Raw genomic sequence first — 19,438 nt, forward strand, 5'->3', positions numbered from 1 at the left:
TGTGTGTGTCGGGGGTGGCAGTGATCAGACGAAATCAAAGGTGGTGAAATACGTTTTATGAACATCAAAAGCCTTTGACGAACAAAATCTTATGCAGAAAACCAATTGATGAATCAGATCAAAGACGGCAGCTCGGGCTGAGGCCGGCGGGGGTCTGGAGCCCCCTCCTCACTGGCGTGGCCTCAGGCGGGCCGGGCGACCTCTGGGTGAGGTACCAACCTCTCTGGAAAGTGGGGACAGCCACAGAAAAGGCCCTCGGGAAGAACCAGAGAGTGGACACACGCAGCACAGAGCGCGTCTGCCCCGAGCGCGTGCCCAGCGGGGCTGTTGCGAGTTCTGCACATTGTCGCATCTGCACAGTCGTGGCAATCCTGTGAGTTACTGTCAGTGTAGTCAAGAATGATGTAGGATTTTAATGACATCTGGTCTGAGTAGGGCCCTGAAATACCCACATTCTGCCCCAGAGTGCAGCCCCTCGCCGGGGGTTGGCTCCCAAGGGAGAGGCGCCCACAGAGCAGGTTTTGAGGAAAGCCACAGCACCTCTCCACCAGGCCCCGGGACCCCTCCTCCCAGTCCCCACCCCCACCCACCCCAACCTGAGGCTCGGGTACAAGGAGGAGACGAGGAGGGGTGCGGGTGTCCCCCTTCTTCCCAAAGGGCCGCGGGACTGACTGAAGTTCACGCGCTGTGTAGCATGGCCAGAATTCAGCCCAGGTCTGCTGGATTCCTGAGCCCTACAGGACTGAGCTTGTTATAAAGAAGCCACGCGTGCTGCGGGCGAGGTAGGGATCCCCGGCCACGGGCGGCAGCCACGCGCAGGCACATCACAGCAGTTCCGGCGTCGGAGGCGTGCACCACCGCCAGCCCTGAGGCTCGGCAGCTCCGCCTGCCTCCAGTTCCTGGGTGTCGCTGTGTCTTGAGTGACGGGGGTGGGCGGGGGCAGGGCCAGGCCTCCGCCCTGAGTGCTGCGGGGGAGGGTCCGGGAGCCTCGGTGCAGGCCCCAGGCCCTGCTGCTCCATCAAATGTGGGCGTTGATGGCTCTCGCGGGGAACCAGAGCCTCGTCACGCTGGTCTCCATGTGACCGCGAAGGCTCTCAGGAAGCCTCCAGAGCTCTCTCCCCAAGAACTTTAATTAAAGCATCACTCATGCGTGGTCAGAGGCTGAGAAGGAGCTGACAAAGCAGGTGACTCGCCCCCATTGTCACCGCGTGGTGTTCGGTTCACCTGTGTCTTAGGGGGCATCTGTCTGGGGAGGCCCTGGCCAGACCCTAGGGCCTCGCCCAGCCCCTGGGGAGTAGAAGTCACAGTCACATGGGTAAGAGGGTGGGAAAAGGGGAAGGAAGATGGTGCCATCCCTCCCTGGGGACCGCGGTGCCTTCGAAGGTGAGTGGCCTTCACACGATCCTCACCGTGTCCGAGCTCCCCGCGCCCACTCCCTCTACCCGTGGCTTCCCCGGCATTGTCCTCTGTCCTCACCCTCCCTTTCTGCCCACCCTTCCTCAGTCCCCTTCTCCCTTAAAGACCTAAGTGCCACCAGAGGCGGCTTCCCTCCCAGCGCCCCAGGCGGGAGCGGGGGGCGGGGGGCGTCCAGAACCCCTGCGGGCATCCGGTCCTGCCACGTCTGCCTTCTTTACATCTCCTGGGGCCCTCTCCTCGCCATCCCCACGGCCTCCTGCTGGGCAGGTCACTTGTCCCGTCTCACTCCCTCTGTGGTCATTCCAGTACATCCCAGACACCCCGTTGTGACGTGGGGGGGCCCTCCGTAGCGTTCGTGGCAGCCTGCGAAGTGCTCCTCTGGGCCCTGTCTGTCTTCCTGCTGCGCTGCGTGCTCCACGAGCCCAGGGACGACTCGGCGCCCGCTCTGTCCCCAGCACCAGCAGTCATCGGTTCCATGAACGCGTGGGTGACAGCTCGACTGCCACGCTTCATCCTGCTCCAGCTCACGGGATGGGCGATGACAGCCTCTCTGGGACCATGACAGGGACAATAACAGCAACTGCCTCATCAGAAGGTGGTTGAAAATATGTGTGAGGCATCCAGTACCGTGCCCGGCACACAGCAGTGCTCAGTGAAGGCCACGCAGGGTGATGTCGCCCCCTGTGCGTTTCTCTCAGGCAGACCAGGCTTCACGATGCCACCGGCTGCGAGGCCTGGTTTCCTCACCAGATACGAGGACGCGGCGATGACGGGCCTTTCCCCTCTGTCGCTGTGACCACAGAATGTCATCAGCCCTACGCTGACGACCATGGCCTTGCCCTGGTCACCCACCTCCAGGGAAAGCCATCGGAGTGACTGCCCATTGACGCGAATGCAGCGTTTTAAACGGCTTGACCAGCAGTGGCGATGATACCTCGGTTTCTAATTGCAAATATTTGCAGAGCCTTTGAAGATCTCGGTTATTTCCAAAAGCTGTCATCTCTCCCCAGGAGGCCACCTGAGTCACTGTTGAAAAGGCGTCACACGGAGGTACTGAGAGACATTCCCTTGCTTCTGGGGTTAAATTAAGGGGCAGATAAATGAAGGAACTGTTCACAGGTGTAATCCCACGCAGCTAACACAATCGTCTGAGAAAAGACAGTCTTCCAAAACACGGTCCCCCGGAGAACGAGCCTCCGCCTTTCCTGCCCAAGCAGCCAGGCCTCTGGCTTTGTCTGCAGAGTGTCCCCAGAGTGCCCAGCAAACGCGGTGAGACCGCGCTCACTCCACAGCCACAGCGGAAAGCCCTGCTGGGGAACGGAGGTCCTCGGCCATGACGCTGGGGGCCGGCGGGGCCCCACGTTTTCACAGATGCTACGGAGGAGATTTCCTAGCAAATCCCAGCTGGAAAACACTGGTGACGAGTTATCTTTCTATGCCCCGAAACACGTCCGCCTCATCTGGTTTCTGTCGCTCAGACATAGAACTTCCGCGTCAGCTTCTGGCCAAAGGCAGAGTGTCTGTCCCTCCGTTTGGTCTACACGTGTTCCTGGGGACGTTTCCTGCGTTTTGGTGATGGTTGGGCCAGTAATTAAAACGGCACCAGCCCTCCCCCGGCAGTCAGTTCGTGACTGCGTGTGAGCGGGTGTCCTAAGCGGCCTTGGCTGCTGGTCAGCGCAGGGCTCACACAGAGGCAGGACGAGGCTTTCGGTGTCGGGCAGCTGGGCCTCGGGCACCGCCCGGGCACGCAGGCCGTGTGGGTTTGAGCTGGTCATTTCACACACCCCGAAGCTTCCGATTTTTGTCTCTACAATGAGACAAGAACATCTCCCACCTCGTCATCGTTGAGAAAACACGAGAACTCACATGTGCCGGTGCCTAGTGCGGGGCCAGGCACACGGTCGGCACCCACCCCCACGAGAGAGGGTCCCAGTCCACGCAGAGACAAGACTGGGAGACACCAGCCGCTGTCGCCCCAGTGCGGAGCCGGGTCAGGGGCTGGGTGGCATGGCGGCGATGACGGCCGGTGACCGACGTGTGCACTGGGCCCTACGTGTGTGACACCCTTCCTTGCGCGCACTGCGTTCTCTCCCAGGAGCCGTCCTCACTGCGGGGTGGAGGGTGAGTGGACGAGTAGGGGGAGGGAGGGAGGGCTGGGTGGGTGGACAGACGGATGGACGGTGGAAGGAGAGGGGAGGAAGTAGAGTGGAATCGCAAATATTAATAACTGCCCGTAGATTATCTAGAAGGGAATCGTCATTCAATAATGTCCTCCCCGTCTCGTCTTAGTGGAGACCTGAACTCTGTGTTCTTAGGCCTTGGCTCACAAGCAAGTTCCTCTTTCCATGGAAGTCTGTTATTTACTGTATTTTTCTGATTACGCGTTTAACGTTTTCATCTGAAAGTCATGATTTACGAAAGCGTGTTGACTTACTCCGCAGACGTGTCAGCTACCTCTCCCGCGCCAGTGACGCGGACGGAGCCAGAAGCACACGCCAAGGAAAGGGAGACGTGGCACCTAAATCCCGTCATCCAGAAACTGTGTTCTTAACCTTCTGGACTGTTCCATCCTCCTTCTTCCATACACTCGTACATTTGTGTGTATCTCGTGTTCGGCAGATGGACGCTCAGTGTCTGGCGGTTCGCGCGGTTCGCGGTTCGTGTAATCTGCGGTTCGTGTTTGCGGTTCGTGTGGCTCCGCGTATTCGCGTTGTTCGTGTGTCTGCGTGTGTATGCGGTTCGTGTGTCTGCGTGTCTGTGTGTTTGCGTGCACACGCGCACAGTCACCTGACTGGCTTTCTCATAGCGCTTGTCACCGCTCCTGTGTGCGTCTGCCCACCTGTCTCTTCCACACAGATGTGAGCCCGCGGGAGGGGGTCTGGCGCGTCCCGTTTCCCGGCGCGTCCCCAGCGTGGAACACGGTCCCCGGCGTTCAGTGAGCAGGTGGATGAGGGTAGGACTCTCGGGTCTGCGTGCTCCCTTCTCCTCAGTGCTGCCTGGGTGACACGTCCCGCTGGCCTTTCCCCGTCCAGGTTCTTACAGATGCCCACAGCTACGCGGATGACAGGGACATCCGGCCGAGGACGGCTGCAGATACCCCTGCTCCAGCCTGGATGGGCGGTAGCACCCAGCAGCCCCTGGGCTGGTCCACTCCGCCGGGACACATTTCTGAGGAGGGCTGGAGAATTAGCGCCATGTTTGAACGTATATCAAGAGGTCTCTCCATCCGAGCCCTGCCCCAGCTTAGTTTGCCAAGAGGTTTTCTTAATACTTTGGAAAACGAGGTGCTCTTTTACTCATCATGGGAGCCATGGGGGGACCCAGCTGCCGCCTGGACCTGGGGAGGTAAGGGCTGAAGGTCCCGAGACCTTTGGGGGACTCGAGCCAAAAACTTACCGAGGCCACAATGGCTGAAATTCAGGCGGCCGTCGGTGGGCCCTAGAAAGGGAAAAAGAGCCGGGATCTGCTCTTTGTGTTTCGCGAATAGTTCTAGAAGCGACCATTAGTCAGGGCTCGATAAACACCACCCGAGGCATCGGGGGCAGGGAGGGGCCGCACCCCTCAGGTGCGGTTGGTGGGAGCCTAGGGGTGCAGGCCAGGAGGAGCCGCTGATGTCACGGAGCTGTGAGCGCAGGAGCCTTGGGAAACTGCCACCGGCGTCTCGCTGCCCGCCACAGCCAGGCGGGTGGTCCGCGAGGATGCTGGAGACCCCCTCCCCTGCCCCCAGAGCCCTGCGCCTGCCTGCAGAAGCTTCTGGGGAGCTGAGGCCCCTGCTCCTCGTCGCCGTCGGCTCTAACGTGAAGGCCGCTCGTGGGCAGAACCCACGGGAGGCCGGGCCACGTGGCGTTCCGGGGATGCTTAGAAGCCCGAGAGCGGCCCGCGGAGGCTGGCACGGGGGGGCAGTGCTCCCCGCTCCCCGACACGTTAAACGTTTGCCAAGAGCGAGACTTAAACGTTCCATCGACCATGTTCAAGGGTTACCGACTGAGCACCTACTATGCGCCAGGCGAGGAATCGGGGTTCAGAATGGATGAGACAAACATGTCCCCTGCCAGAGTGGACGCTAAGTGAGTGAAAGAGCGGGGGATGGGGTAGTTAGTGTTTTGTGGGGACAGGGTTTCAGTTGGGGATGATGGAAACTTCTGGAAACGGATGGTGATGGTGGTCGCACAATGACGTGTGCAGACTTGGTGCCCCGCACTTTATCCTCAAGAGGGTAAGAAGGGTAAATTTCACGTCGTGTGTATTTTGCCGCAATAGAAAGTGGTAGTGTAAGTGGGCCTGTTTCAGAGCGTTAACAATCGCTTCATGGCAACGAGAAGTGACGTCGTGTCGGGGCCTGCTCGGGTCGTGCGCTCAGGAAGGGCCGCCCTGTGCAGGTCTCTGAGCCGGGAGCTACGCGTGGACACGGGGCCAGTCGTACGTCCCCGGGGGGCTCATGCACGCCCAGGCATGTGAGCTCCAGACACCCGCTCCAGGGCAGGCTTCTGCTGAGCCGCACCCCACACCGAGCCCCTCCTGGCACCCGGTGCCCCGACGCGAGGCTCCAGCTCGCCCCCCGCCCCCCGCTCCCCGCTCCTCCTCTGTGTCCTCTCTCAGTCAGTGGTCCCCGTCCGCCCAGGTGCACAAGCCAGAAACGTAGCTGTGCCCCACACGCCTCCCGTCTACCTATTCCCTGCCCGATTCGCCGAGCTCAAACTGAGACGTCGTCGGCACCTGCCTTCTCCCCTCCAGGGGCGTGACCTCTGCCCTCGTGCGGGTGATCAGGTGACCCCACCTGGGTAACCACACCGCCCCCTCCCTAGCCTCCCAACCTCTGGCCTTTCCCCCGCTCACTGCATCCGGAGGGAGGCGGCTGGGGGCACCAGGCAGAGTGGGGAACATTCCGGAGCAGAGCGTGTGGGCGCAGCAGGCATCGGCGACTGGGAAGCAGTCTGGGCCGGCTGGAACCGGGGCCCTGGGCTGGCAGGGTCAGCAGAGTGAGGGCGTGGGAAAGAGCCGTGAATGCCAGACTCAGGAGGGGGGCAGGCGGGCCCGGCGGGGCCCCCAAGGCGCCAAGCAGAGGCATGCTCCCGCAGGCCGGCATTCCCGTCCACTCAGATTCTGCATGGCTTCTCCAAGAATGGGTGTTTCCGGTCTCAGAAAGCACAAAAAGAATGACAGGACCTTCTATTTCTACGAGTTTCGAAGGTGCCTAATTTGGAACCTCAGCACGGAAGAGATTATGGTCTCCAATTTGAGGAGACTGACTTGCCCAAGGTCACCAAACGCAAAGCCACATCCGTCAGACTCTTTCTGTGACCTCTCCTGTGCTCTTGGTTCCCTAGAACCAGGAATCATTATACGGAGCGATTTTCTCCTAAAACTCTGGGCAGGTGACCTGAGTGTGTGCCGACTGGCCCAGCAACACGCATTCATCCACAGAGAAACATTGGCGGGAGAGTTATTTTTGCTTATCGTGACTCACCAGGCGTGTGAGACGCTCCGCACAGACTAATTCGAGAGCTGGGGGCGGATGCTGCTGTGTCTGTTTGTCTGCACTGTCTGTCTCCACTGGCATCGAAGCCAAGTTTTCTGTGTCCCCGGCTGGGCACATCTGTCTGGCCAGGAATAGACAGAGCGACGGGTTTAAATAGGTCACCCCGGATGACACCAATTCCGGGGCTGTACTTGGTAAAGAGCAGCCTAAAAACTGTTCTCTTGATGACGGGGCGTTCTGGAGGGAAGCCAGACGTCCGCTGACCCCCTGGCCGGAGCTCCGGCAGAGGCGCGAACAACCTTCTTTCTGGAAGTCGTTTGTTTTCCTTTCTAGACTCAGAGGTATGAGAGCTGGGATTCGAGTGAGCTTTGCTGCGGGGCCAGCGGGACGTCGGCACCACATTTTGGAGGGGGCAGCTCGAAGCCCCGGCCAGGGAGGGTCGCGTGACAGCCAGGCAGGGTGGGCTGGAGGTCGCCGTAACATGCAGTGACCGGAGCTACTGCAGAGCCCGTGTGCGGTCTGAGTGGGGGTGGAGGGAGGCCCCCGGGGTGTCCGCACCCCGTCCGGTGCTGGGCTGGCCTTCCCAGGTGCCCGATGCCCGGCGAGGCTCCTCCTCCACCCATTTCCACGCTGCCATGTTACGTGTCTCAGCTACGCCCCGGCCAAGTGGCCGGACTCGCCCTGGAGTCAGCGAAGCACGCGCCCAATAAATTCATCCATGATGTGAGCTACACAAGAAGGGAGGGAGGGAGGGACGGAGGGAAGGAAGGAAGGAGGAAGGAAGGAGGAAGGAAGGACCGACCAAACCAGGCACTTGACTTTCTTTAGGGGGGTCTCACTCTGCCACTCCCGCCTCAGAATGAACATGCTGGTCACACCGAGCTCTGCCATTACTGGCTTCCGTCTTCATCGTTTGACGCCCGGCGACGCCCCCTCGGGGAAGCCCCCAGCCCAAGGCCAGGCCGAGGGTGAGGCCAGCGAGGCTGTAGGGCGCACGACTGGGGAGACACCCTCAGGCCCACACGCCTCCCGTCCCTCTCCACTGCCTTTGAGACTCCTCAGCCCCATGGCCTGGACCCAAAGAGGTGCTTGGAGACGCCCACTGAACTCAGCCGACCCAGACTTCTTTGACGGAAGATGCTGCACTAACGAACCATGTTGTCGTGCCCCGGGTGCCGAGCTGAGGCTGTCACTCACACTGCGTCATTTTACCCTTCCGGTGGCCTCCGCGGGAGGAATTCCCTCCTTCGTTTTACTGACGAGGAGACCGAGGCTCAGAGACGTGCAGTAACTCGGCCGAGGGCGCACAGCACCGGGGGGTCCTGGCCGGTGAGGACCGGAGACCAGCGCCGTGTGCCCGCAGAGCCTGCACCATCCACGCGTGCTCCCGCTGCGGGCCGCATTCTGCACAGGCAGCGTGACTGCCCGGGGCTGTCACCAGTGTCCCCATTCTGCAGATCGTCACGGCGCCGGAGCCCACTTTAAACAAGACGCAAGCTCCCTGGGCCTCCTGTCTCCAACTGGCAAATAAAACGGGGGTGAAGACAGCACCTCCTCCTGGGGGCCAGCAGGAGCGAAGTCCTGAGGGCCTGAGGTGCTCTCCCGGGGGCTGGTTATTTCGTTTCGTCAGGGTGGGGGGAGGGAGATGGAGGCCAGGGTCGGCCACGTGCTCAGGGTCACACAGCTAGTGGGCGCAGGGCTGAAAACCAGCAGGAGCTGCATCGCGAAGCAGCCCTTCAACTGGAGGGAGCTCAGGATCACCGGGGCCTTCGAGCAAACGCCGAGTCCGATCCAGTGGGTCGGGGCCAGTACGCGCTTCTGGCGGGACCCCGTGATGCGGGGCCCAGAGTTTACTGGCGGAAGGCTGGGGAGCGATTGGGGGGCTTCAGGGTGCGTGCCCTCGGCCGCTGCAGGGGGACCTGGGCGTGGTTCAGTGCTCTGCGGCTGAAATCCGTGTCCTCGTCACAGAGGAGCCCTGTGTCTGCGTTTGTCCTGGGCCTCACCAGTGACACGGCCTGTCCAGGGTCTTGGGCTTAGACGGGTCTGTCGACTCTTTTTCTCTAAGCGTCGTCTCTGATTTCAATGCGTCCAGCCTCGTGGGCCCCCAGAAACCAGCGCAGCCACCACACGCTTCCCCTGAAATAGTAAGCGGTAAAAATACACCACTCGAAATAGTCCGTTCCCAGCTTGGAAGCGCGGTCTGCCAGCCCCCACTCGGCGCCTGCTCACTGATTCGGATTTTTTTGCTCTAATGTCTCTTCTGCTGCCAGCACCTCTTCCTCCCCCCACCTTTCCTGGCTCGTCCCCTCCGAGGCCAGGAACCCCCGCCCCGTCCAGATAGCTGGGCCCCGGCCAGAATCGCTTCCTTAGATTCTTTCCCCTCCCTCCCCGGTGACACAGTGGCTGAGCTTTGGCCTGACGGAGGGCTGTGACAGCGAGACACCCTCGTCCTCAGAGCCCTTACGCTGTGTGGGACTGTCACCAACACATGATAACCGGGAGGTGGCACCTGCCTGGTGCCAGGCCCTGTGCTGCGGGCTGAAGCTATGGCAGTAACAAACACGTGGCCCCTGCCGGCTGCACAGCCTCCCGGCCTGCGGGGAGGGACAGACGCACACAGAGAACGCCAGGGAACGCTGGGCTGGACCACACGAATGCGGAAGATGCGGGGGTGGGATTAGAATACTCCGTGGGCTGATGTGTAGCAGGGAGGCCTTCCTGGAGGAGGTGACCTTTGACCTTTGACATGAGCCTTGGTGGATGAGGATGTGTTTGACAAGCAGATAACAAGGGGGAGAGTGTCCCCTCATAAAAACAGGCTAAACTCAAGCTGGGGGTTCCTACGAAGCAGGGACGCCAAAACTAAATGAGAAACATTCAGCTCTATTGAAGTCGCTCAGAATTCGGCACTCAGAGAATTTGGAAGAAGCTATTTTAACTTCGTCACATGCGGATTTTGTGTCATTCTGAAATTTTAAAAGCCGATTCTGAATTACCGATGGTGAGGTCGGAGGTCCCGTGGTCCCGCTGTGCGTTCCAGCCAGAGGGGGCGGTGCACGCGAAGCCTCCCAGTGTGGACGGTCTCAGCAAACGGAGCAAACGCACCGGTCTGAGGCGGCTGACGACGGACCGTGAGGGGTGAGGGGTGAGGTGCAGCGGGAGGCAGGGCCCTCTGCCCGTGCGCCTGTGGTCACGCTGTCCTCTCTGCCTGAACCGCCCTCCCCTGAGACTGCCAGTCAAATTTCCATTTGTTCTTCAAGGCTCATCTGGGTGTCACCTCCTCCGGGATGCCCCCCTTCTTGCCCTCAGGCTTGCCCTGGACCTGGATGCTGTTCTCCCCCACGAAACCCTGGGTGCACCTAAATTCTTACTTGACTCTGTGGCTTTAGCAGCTTTGGAAGGATGGATGAATCCATGAATGAATGAGTGAGCTTTCATCGATAGGTGATTCTTTGAGCAGTAAAGTGGATGGGATTTTTTTTAACGGCTTCGGCTCTCTAAGCTACTTAAATACCCGCGGTGGTGTCTTCCTCCCGAGGGGAAAAGCAGACAGTTACCCAGGAGTTCCGAGCGAGGCGGAGCTCTTCATTCATTCACTCGTGCGTGCATGCATTCATTCCTGAGCCCATCAGAGTCGGACGTGGATTAACCGACAGCCCCAGGCTGGCCTGGGCCAGCTGCCAGAGGCACAGAGAAGGAGCTAGGTCACTGCCGCCACCGTGCTCAGGGGCCCTGTCTGATGGGAGCATCATAGGACCGTGCTGAGGCTTCAACGAGGGGCCCCCGGCTGGCGGGGTGTGGGTCGCCGCCCTGGGGAGTGTGGCGCGGATGCTGAGTGAACCCTGCTGCATCCTGCGGGGTACAGGAAGTCTCGGTGACCTGTCCGTTTTCCTGATTGTCCAGGGAAGCCGAGTGCAGTGCAGGACATTGGGAAGCAGCAGGACGAGGGTGTCAGGTCGAGGAGGAGCCCGAGACTTTCCATCTGCCAGAGCCACAGCAGGAGGGAGCAGTTTGGGTGACAAAATAACAACCGAGTATCGATTTACAACTCAGAGGATAAAATACATATTCACAAGTTCATCGTGATGTAAATAAATGATTGACTGAGTAAATAAATGGGGAGAAGAGACAAATGTCTGGAAGGATTCCCAGTAATGTATGTAGCTACTCCACCCCCACGGCGGGGAGCCGGCCCCCCACTCGGATGTGGCCGTGCCGCGCGTGATGCCAGTGACTTCCATCCTAAGGGACAGGGTGGAGGAGGGAAGAGAGGACCTGCCAGGTGGCATCACCAGGGACGGGCCACGTGGGCAGCATGTGCCCGGGTACGCTGTGATGCGGAGGACACTCCCCCTCCGTGCCCCTCCTCCCGAAAACCCGTGACCCCGGTAACCATGAGAAAGAATCAGACAGGCTGAAATGGAGGGCCTTCTACGAAACGCCTGGCCAGGAGCCCTCGAGACTGTCAAGGTCACGGAAGGAGGCGTCTGAGAAGCCGTCACAGCCCAGAGGGGCCCGAGAGACACTCCGGTGAAGGCAGCCCGGTGTCCTAGCCAGGGTCCCGGGACCGAAGGCAGCAGTGGGTAGACGGGCGGCATCAGGACACGGTGTGGAGTGCAGATCGCACCGCTGCGCCCGCGGCGGTGGCTCCTTAGTTGTGACGAGTGCGTCACGCTAACGGGACGTCGATAAGGGGAACGGGGAGTGTGGTGTACGCAAACTCTCGTCGCAACTTCTCTGTAAATTTCAAACTATTCCAAAATAAAAGTTTACTTATAAAAAAGTAAATTCCTTCTAATCCCACTACTTAAAACCAGCTAGTCTCAGCACACGCTCTGTTTCCCTCTTAATCGAGGTGAAGTTGGCATTCAGCGTCATGTTAGTTTCAGGTATACGGCAAAATGATTCAGTATTTGCATATTGCAAAATGATCACCTCAGTAATTCCAGTTAATATCTGTCATCTCACATCGTTACGAAATTTCTTTCTCGTGATGGGAATTTTTAAGGTCTACGTTCTTAGCAACGTCCAAGCGCACAGCACAGCATTGTTCACCACAGTCCCCGTGTGGCACGTGACAGCCCAGGACTCCTGTGTTTCATAACTGGACGTTTGTGCCTTTTGACCCCTTCCCCCGTTTGCCCCGCCCTCACCCCCACCCCTGGTGGCCCCCGATCTGTTCTCCGTATCTACGTTTAGCTGCTGCTGCTTCTTTTTTTTTTGGATTCCACGTATAAACGAGATCATGTCTATTTTTTTCCCTGTCTAATCATTTCAATTAACAAAATGCCCTCGAGCTCCACCCAGGTCACAGATACAAGATTCCATTCCTTTTTCATGGCGGCGTAAGATCCTCTCATCCTTATGTCTACGCATTTCCCACTGACAGATCGTGCTAACCTGTATACACTCGCCACGGACAAAATGCTAATGTGCTTCTGTCAATGTGAAGTGTGCGCAATTCTGCTTGCTCACAAGTGTCCCCTGCTTTTTTCATGAGCATAAAGGCTCCCTTGTCATTAAACATTCTCTGTAACCATCGTTATGTGGCTGCAGGTTACCCCGACCATTTCACACGCCCCCGCAGCCCGTTTTCTGCGTACTCACCCGCCTCAAGGAACATCTCCAAGCATATCTTTGTCCACCGTTCAGGGTCAGAGTCACCGAGGAAGCAGGCTCCGTGAAGGCCATGCCGTCTCCTTCACACCTCGGTTTGCTGGGGGAAGAAGGGGCTTCCGGGAGGGGACTGGCTGACGTACCCGGGAGCTCTCGAGGGTTCTGCAGAGGGAGGGAACGGGGTTACCTCCGTGCCCGTCAAGGCGGGAGCTTTGTGCAGCTCGTCGACTTGTGCTCAGCGTGCTTGAGGACGTGTCCTCTAGAGGGAGGTGGGGTTTAGAAAGGCCACCACAGGGCGTGCATGCGGGACGGCCCTCACGGCCCCGTGCCCTCCCCTGGGAAAGCTGTGCTCACTGCGGCCAGCCCCGCCGCCGCGCCCTGTCCTGCGGGGACACACCCCGGAGGGGCGGCCAAGAGTGGGCTCAACGTCATGCTCAGGTCCATGCTGCCCGGCACGGACGTCGACATCTGCCTCCTGTCTCCTCGCCTCAGTTTCCCCAGCTGACCGGGAGCGGAGGCACGGGCCGGGAGGTGAGCGTGCCAGAGGCCACGCAGACGTGGAGCCTGAGCTCGGGGGCCCGGGGTCCGAGTGCGCGCCCTCACCCCCGGCTTTGCGTTTCAGATCATGCTGGTGAGCTCCTCGCTCGGTGACCGCGACCAGAGCCTATTCGTCAGCACGGACGAGGGCGCCACCTTCCAGAAGCAGCTCGTCCCCTTCTCTGTGGAAACGCTGATCTTCCACCCCCAGGAGGAGGACAAGGCGCTGGCCTACACCAAGGAGAGCAAGGTGAGCGGCCGCCAGGGCTGCGGGGCCGGAAGCCCCGGGCTGGGGCGCTGGAACCCGCCTCGTCTTCTCCCCGAGCCCCGCCTGGCTGTGGTCTGGGCTTCAGCCGGGGGACCCCGCCATGGGGCAGCCGCGAGCGGAGGTGAGGGAGCACTCGGTGCTAACAGGCGCGTGTGGTGCGATCTAGAAATAGCAGGTAATTACTAGACTGTTCGGCCCTGCCTCCCCCTGCTTGCCAGCCACAAAGGCCCTCCACTTCCAGAACATTCCACGCACCCTCCCAGGCTGGCTCGCCAGGCCTTGCCTTCAGCCTGGACTGGGCTTCTGCCTTTACTAGGAAAAGTGAGTCAGCCTTCAGGTGCCACATCGGCGTCCCTCTGCTGGGGGCTCTGTCTGCCAGTCCCCAAGGGCAGCTTCGCAGGGTGGCCAAGGAGATGCCAGTGGTGGGGGCTCTTTCCTGGCCAACATGGGGTAAGACAGCGGGGTCCCAAGGGCCGAGGGGGCAGAGTGCCACGGGGCGGGGTGGGCCCTGGGATTCCCGCAGCCACTGCATGAACCCACCACAAACTTAATAGCTTACGATGCTTTTAAGAAATGCACTTGTCACAGTTTTAAAGGCCAGAAGTCCAAATCAGCTTAACTGGCCCAAAAGCAAGGTGTCCGCGGGGCCACGCTCCCCCCTGGAGGCTCTGGGAGAGCTCCCCCTCCAGCTTTCAGTGTTCTGCATTCTGCTGCCTGTGAAGGAATCTTTGAAGGCTATGGTTTCGCATTGTCCTGGGGGCAGGGGCTGAGAGAAGAGAGGGAGGGAGAGCTCTCCTCCCCACCCCCCGCCCCACCTGGACCACCCAGACACCTTCCCAGCCAAAGGTCCTCACTGAATCATGTCTGCAAAGTCCTCCTTTGCCCTGCAAGGTCCCACCCATGGGGATCAGGCTGTCTTTCAGGGACTTCACACTACCCACGCCCAGCGGCCCCACCGTGGCAGGAAGAGGGTCTAGGAGGAAGCCTGGCCTGGACCACAGTTGGGCAGTCGGAGGCAGGAGAAATCCCTCCCAGCCTCTCTCTCCTGTACCCTCACTCTTCTCCGCTGCCTTCCTGGGCCAAACCCAACCAGAGGCCAGAGCGGGGAGCCTATGGAGAGGTCTACACAGCCACCCTTCCCGGCAGAGGAGTCTGGAAAAGGGCAGAGCGTGGGTCTGGAGGCGGGGGGAAGCCGTGGGGCCTTTCTCTGCCACCCGGTGGGCCCCGCTGCACCACACTCCTCCAGACCCCAGCACCTGTCTTCCCAGGATTGATCGTGATGTGTAATTATATATTCGTGCTGTTACTTGATTATTCCCTGCACCCTACACACACACTTGGGGTAAGATCCTCCACGGCAGGGGATATGCCTGGTTTTTTTCACCATTTTATCTCAAGTTTCTGACCAAAGATTGTTGGTTGGTTGGATGGATGGATTTTAATGCTGGATGGTGGTGTGTAGGGGTGAGATGAATGGATGGAGGAATGGATGGATGGATGGAAGGTAGATGTACATGCATGATAAGTATGGACGATGTGTATGGATGGTTGCATTTATTGATGATGGGGATGGAAGATGGATGATGAGTAGATGGTGATGATATTGGCGGTAGGTGGATGCATAAAGGATGATGATGATGGATGAGATGATGTTGGATGGATGGATGGTGAGATGACAGATGATGGATGGATTTGATGGGGTGGATGGAAGGTAGATGATGTATGGATGGTGGGTAGATGCATGGTAGGGGTTGTTTGAGTGGATGGATGATGGAAATGAAAGGTTGGCAGTTAGATGGACGAATGAATAAATGAATGATGAATTTCTACCAATGGTGATCACCCAGGCCAGGGTCCTCCAAACTGAGACCCCTGGGTGTCCTGATCCGTGGCTCTTCCCTGGACCTGGGCTCCTCGCCAAGGTCTGGTCTTTGCTGACTGGCACCCCCGCATTTCCCTGGCCTCGTGGGCTGTCTCTCTGCCCCGGCATCTTCCATGGGGACAGCGTGTGCTTCCGGGTGTCAATAGCTACTTAGCCTTCCACGTAATTAACCTAAAGTACAATCACAGAGACTTATTTTCCTATAGAAATTGTCTGCAAATGTGCAAATACTCTTCAATTTAAGGTACCCAGAAAAATTAATGAAGCCAAAATCTTGGTTCTTTTCCTTGGTTCTTTTCAGCAAAAGGAAAAAGGAGAGAGAAAGGCTTAGTTACGGTTGTAAAAGAAATGAGAAATTTGAGAAAATTAATAACAGTGCCAGTAGGACTGTAGTTTTGTTTTTTTTTTTTTTAGGGCTTTCTGGTTTTCTAAGCTAACTCCCAGGAAGGAGGGCAGCGCAGTAGGGCCGACCGCTCTGGGTTCCGGCAGACCCGATGCGTTAGGCGGGCCTCTGCGGCTCTGATGCAGTCCCCACCGCGGTGGCTCACAGAAGCAACCATTGTTTCCCGTTCTGGGGCCTGGAGGTTGGCTGCCTTCTGCCGGGTTCTTCTGGAATTGAAGAGATATGGCTCCTGGCTGCCGGGAGGGTTCAGGTTTCCACACGTCTCTTATTCTGGAACCAGCGGTGACCTGGGGAGACGCTATTCTCATTCTAGATGGCAGAGGCCTGGGGAGGGGGCAAAGGCAAGCACACGAGCAGCTTCAGCATGTCTGCCGTGACCAGGAATACATGGCGTCCCCTCACGCCATTGGCCAGAGCAAGTCACGTGCCAAACCCTGAGTCGGCAGGGCCGGGCTGAGTGTTCCACGCACCGGGACTGGCAGAGTTATACAAAACCAAATGCCCTGTTTCCCTCCCTTGTCTTTCCTTCCTAGATGCCTGCCCCCTCCTCTAGCAAACAGGCTGCCCACCCGCCCTCAGATTGCCCACCTGTCCCCTGCTTTAAGTCTTCTCCTTCATCGTGTCGTTATTTGGGGCCACAGCCTGGACAGTGAGAGCCTAAATGCAGTGGTCTCTCTTTTGAGACTCAGCAAACCCCATAAGGCTCCCGGGATCAAAAGAAGTGAGAGCTAGGCAGTCTGTCCCCACATCCGCCTGCTGGGGTCCCTGGTACGAAACTGACCAGCCCGTTTCCCTGTGCTCTGACCTCAGACCTGCTCCCAGGCAGAGCGCTGGGCACTTACCTCTAACACATCAATAGACCACCCTTATATTTTATTCTGCTCCCCAGCGAGAGCCTCCTCTGCTCCCAGCACTGTGAGAAATTGACCTGAGCCTGGGACTGCCTTCCGGAAATGCGGCAGGGGTAAAAGACAGCTCTGGCGGTCATTCGGGGAAGCCTCCCTAGAGGAGGAGGTCCGAACGGGGGCTGAGAGAATGGCTCAGGACATATGTTTACTTTTTAATACAGTGTCAGAAGAACACAGATCATTGCATAAGAAAAGGAAGAGAAAAGACCGCCCACAGCCTCCAGCCTAAGCGAGACAGTGTTTGTATTTCTGCAGGCTGAAGGAGGCGGGTGGGCGGGTGGGAGCTCTGGAGAGAAGGGGTGGGCGGGGGTGTGAATGGGAGCGGGCGGAGGAGCTGTGGGCTTCGCGGCCCTGATTTTGCCCCCTCTGACCTCAGACTTCACCGTCAGGAGGAGGTTGGGCTTCTCTTTAGTAGCAGAGCAACCGGATGAGCCTCTCACACCTCGGCCCGTGTTCCTTTCTGCTCTGGCCAGCTGCGTCTAACGGGGCCAAGCGCGGGAACACGCCACCACTCCGGACGTTTTAGGCAGGAAAGGATTTAGCCTGGGGGGTTGGTGTTCTCTACAGTGCTGGGGCCTTCAGGCCGGGTTCTCAAGGGTCCGCCCAGAAGCCTTTGGAGCTGTCCCACCTGAATACCCTCCGCCTCTGCCTCGGGAAGGTGGGAAACCAGGACCCACACTCCCTTACTAAGGTCAAGAACATAGCTGATATTGAGACCTAGGCATCTGAAATTGCCACCGCCATGGCCCACGCTGCCTGGCAATGTTTGCAAACCAGGAATTGGACCCCAAGAGTACAGAGTCCAGCTGCCGCCTTCGCCTCTGCCATCCTTCCACGGCCCCGAGCGGAGGATGGATGCTGGAGCGTGTCCCCGTGACCTTGCCGGCCAGCAAGAATGGCCTGAGGTGGCAGGAAAGTGCCTCCAGGTCACCCGCCTTCTGGCTCACCCGAGGGCATCCACCTGACCCAGACCCTAGCTGCAAGGGAGTCTGAACAAGGCTGGATCTCGGCTTTGCGTCCTCTGCAGTACGGGGAGTCGCCAGAGAGTGAAGTGGGGAGGGGGGCCGAGTCCCAGCCACGCGCCCAACATGCACGAAAGCCGTGGCTGAGCTGCAGCGCCTCCGACAATCGCATAAGGACCCCTGGCACACGCTTCTATGAACGAGCCTTCCCCTGGCCTCGCCCTCCTCCTCGACTGTGATTCCCCTCGCCCTGGCCCTGAGCACGCTGTCAGAGGGTGTCTGGGTTCCGGAACATGGCCCCACACCCCGCTTAGCTGAGCCCTCGGGCGTCAGGCAGCCCTCCCACAGGCCATCGCTGGGCAGCTCTTGGCTGCGGTAGCTGGAATGTCCTGGTGTGTTCATTCTTGTTTATTTGCTGGTGTTTGTCTTTTATGAAGCAGACATGTTGTATTTCTGCAGCGGTTGTTGGTGCCTTATAAAATCATCTCCCGTAAGAGCAAATTGGGGGGCTTCATAAGGGGCCGGAGCAGGCGTCATAGTGCAGGTGCCTCGGTGACGATGGCGGCGATAATGCCATCCATTACTGTGGAGGTGTCCTTACTCAGCTCCTGGAAACTGATGGCTGCAGACGCGTTTTTTATTCACTTATTGCCTGAGGTTGTGAGCGGTGCTCTCCTGATTTGCAAGTGAGTAAACTGAGGTCTGAGGTAGAACCAGCCCTGGCCTGGTCACTCAGATGACCCAGAGAGAGGACTAGAGGGACCGGTCATCCTTCCTTAGCCATCGGCATGTTCTGCTCAGGTCTACAAAAAGAATTGCTGCCGTAGCAAATGCTGTGTGACTTTGAGCGACTTGCTAAACCTCTCTGCGCTTCCACCCGTAAACGGGAGAAATTGCCTGTCTCATGGGTGTGTGCGTGTCATGGAATAAAGTAACTGCAATGAGCTCTCAGCTGGGTGCCTGGGGCCATGGACGGCCACAGCTGCCGCCTGGCTCTCCCACTGAGGCTCCAGGGGAGATTCGGTTCAGCCGGCCGAGCAGTCCTTAGACATTTGTTGAGCATCCACTAGGTACGTGCCAGGCACGGATCCTCCTGCCCAATGAGATGGATGAGCTCCAGGCCGTCCTAAAGCCTAAAGGCCCCTTTCAAGTATTGAAGGTGATCCTTTCTGATCACGTGCGCCAGATCAGGTGTCGGCAGACAATGGGCTGCCACCTGTTTTTGTGAGTGGTTTTGTTGGCACACAGCCACGCCCACTCATGACGTTCTGCCTCTGGCCGCCCTCCTGCTTCAGAGGCAGGGTGACCAGCTGCTGCAGAGACCACGTCGCCCAAAAGCCGAAAATCGTTACTGTCCGGCGCTCCACAGCGAGGTTCAGCAGCCCCATCCTAGAGTCATGCTTGCTCACGCGTCAGCGCACCCAACAGCCGTGGGCCCCGGCTTGGTGACAGGTGGGAAGGCAGGCCGTGTGCCCACGAGCAGTGGAATCCAAGTGGAGAGCGCCCTGGCCTTCCCCCCGGACAGCCCGTTTCTGGGCTCCTCCCGGCTGGTCTAGGGCAGGAATGGCTCCTTGTGGAGCCCCACATGTGACCTGCGGCCTCTTGGGGGCTAGGCTGTGCCCTATGCGAGCGCAGGGCCTGCCACCAGCGGGTCCTCAGCCAGGGCGGGACAGGCGGGCCTCACCGTGGTGTGGAGGTCACGGTCACCAGGAAGAGGCTCGTTCTTCACGCCATGACCCAGATTTCCTTTCTCTTCTTTCTGCCCTAAAGCTCTATGTGTCGTCTGACCTGGGGAAGAAATGGACGCTTCTGCAGGAGCGAGTGACCAAAGACCACGTGTTCTGGTAAGAGGGAGCGGGGGAGGGGACACAGCCCCACGGCCCCCCTCACTGGTCCCCCCACCCCCATCTGCGCCGGCCCTGCCCTCCTCACCCAGGGGGCCCTCCAGAGGGTCTTTCTGCTCTGCC

At 59.0% G+C, this 19,438-nt stretch overlaps 1 protein-coding gene across 3 annotated transcripts in view; it reads left to right on the forward strand.

The window, feature by feature from the left end:
• SORCS2 (sortilin related VPS10 domain containing receptor 2) overlaps positions 1-19,438 on the forward strand; it is a 386,735-nt gene that overhangs the window by 315,640 nt on the left and 51,657 nt on the right. For all 3 annotated transcript variants that reach the window (XM_039838002.1, XM_039838000.1, XM_039838001.1), the window contains 2 exons: positions 13,134-13,298; positions 19,242-19,315. In XM_039838002.1, the coding sequence (XP_039693936.1) occupies positions 13,134-13,298; positions 19,242-19,315 (239 nt within the window). The remainder of the gene's footprint in view (positions 1-13,133; positions 13,299-19,241; positions 19,316-19,438) is intronic.

This window comes from Pteropus medius, unplaced genomic scaffold, assembly GCF_902729225.1.
Source record: "Pteropus medius unplaced genomic scaffold, Ma_sr-lr_union100, whole genome shotgun sequence".
NCBI classification, from domain to species: domain Eukaryota; kingdom Metazoa; phylum Chordata; class Mammalia; order Chiroptera; family Pteropodidae; genus Pteropus; species Pteropus medius.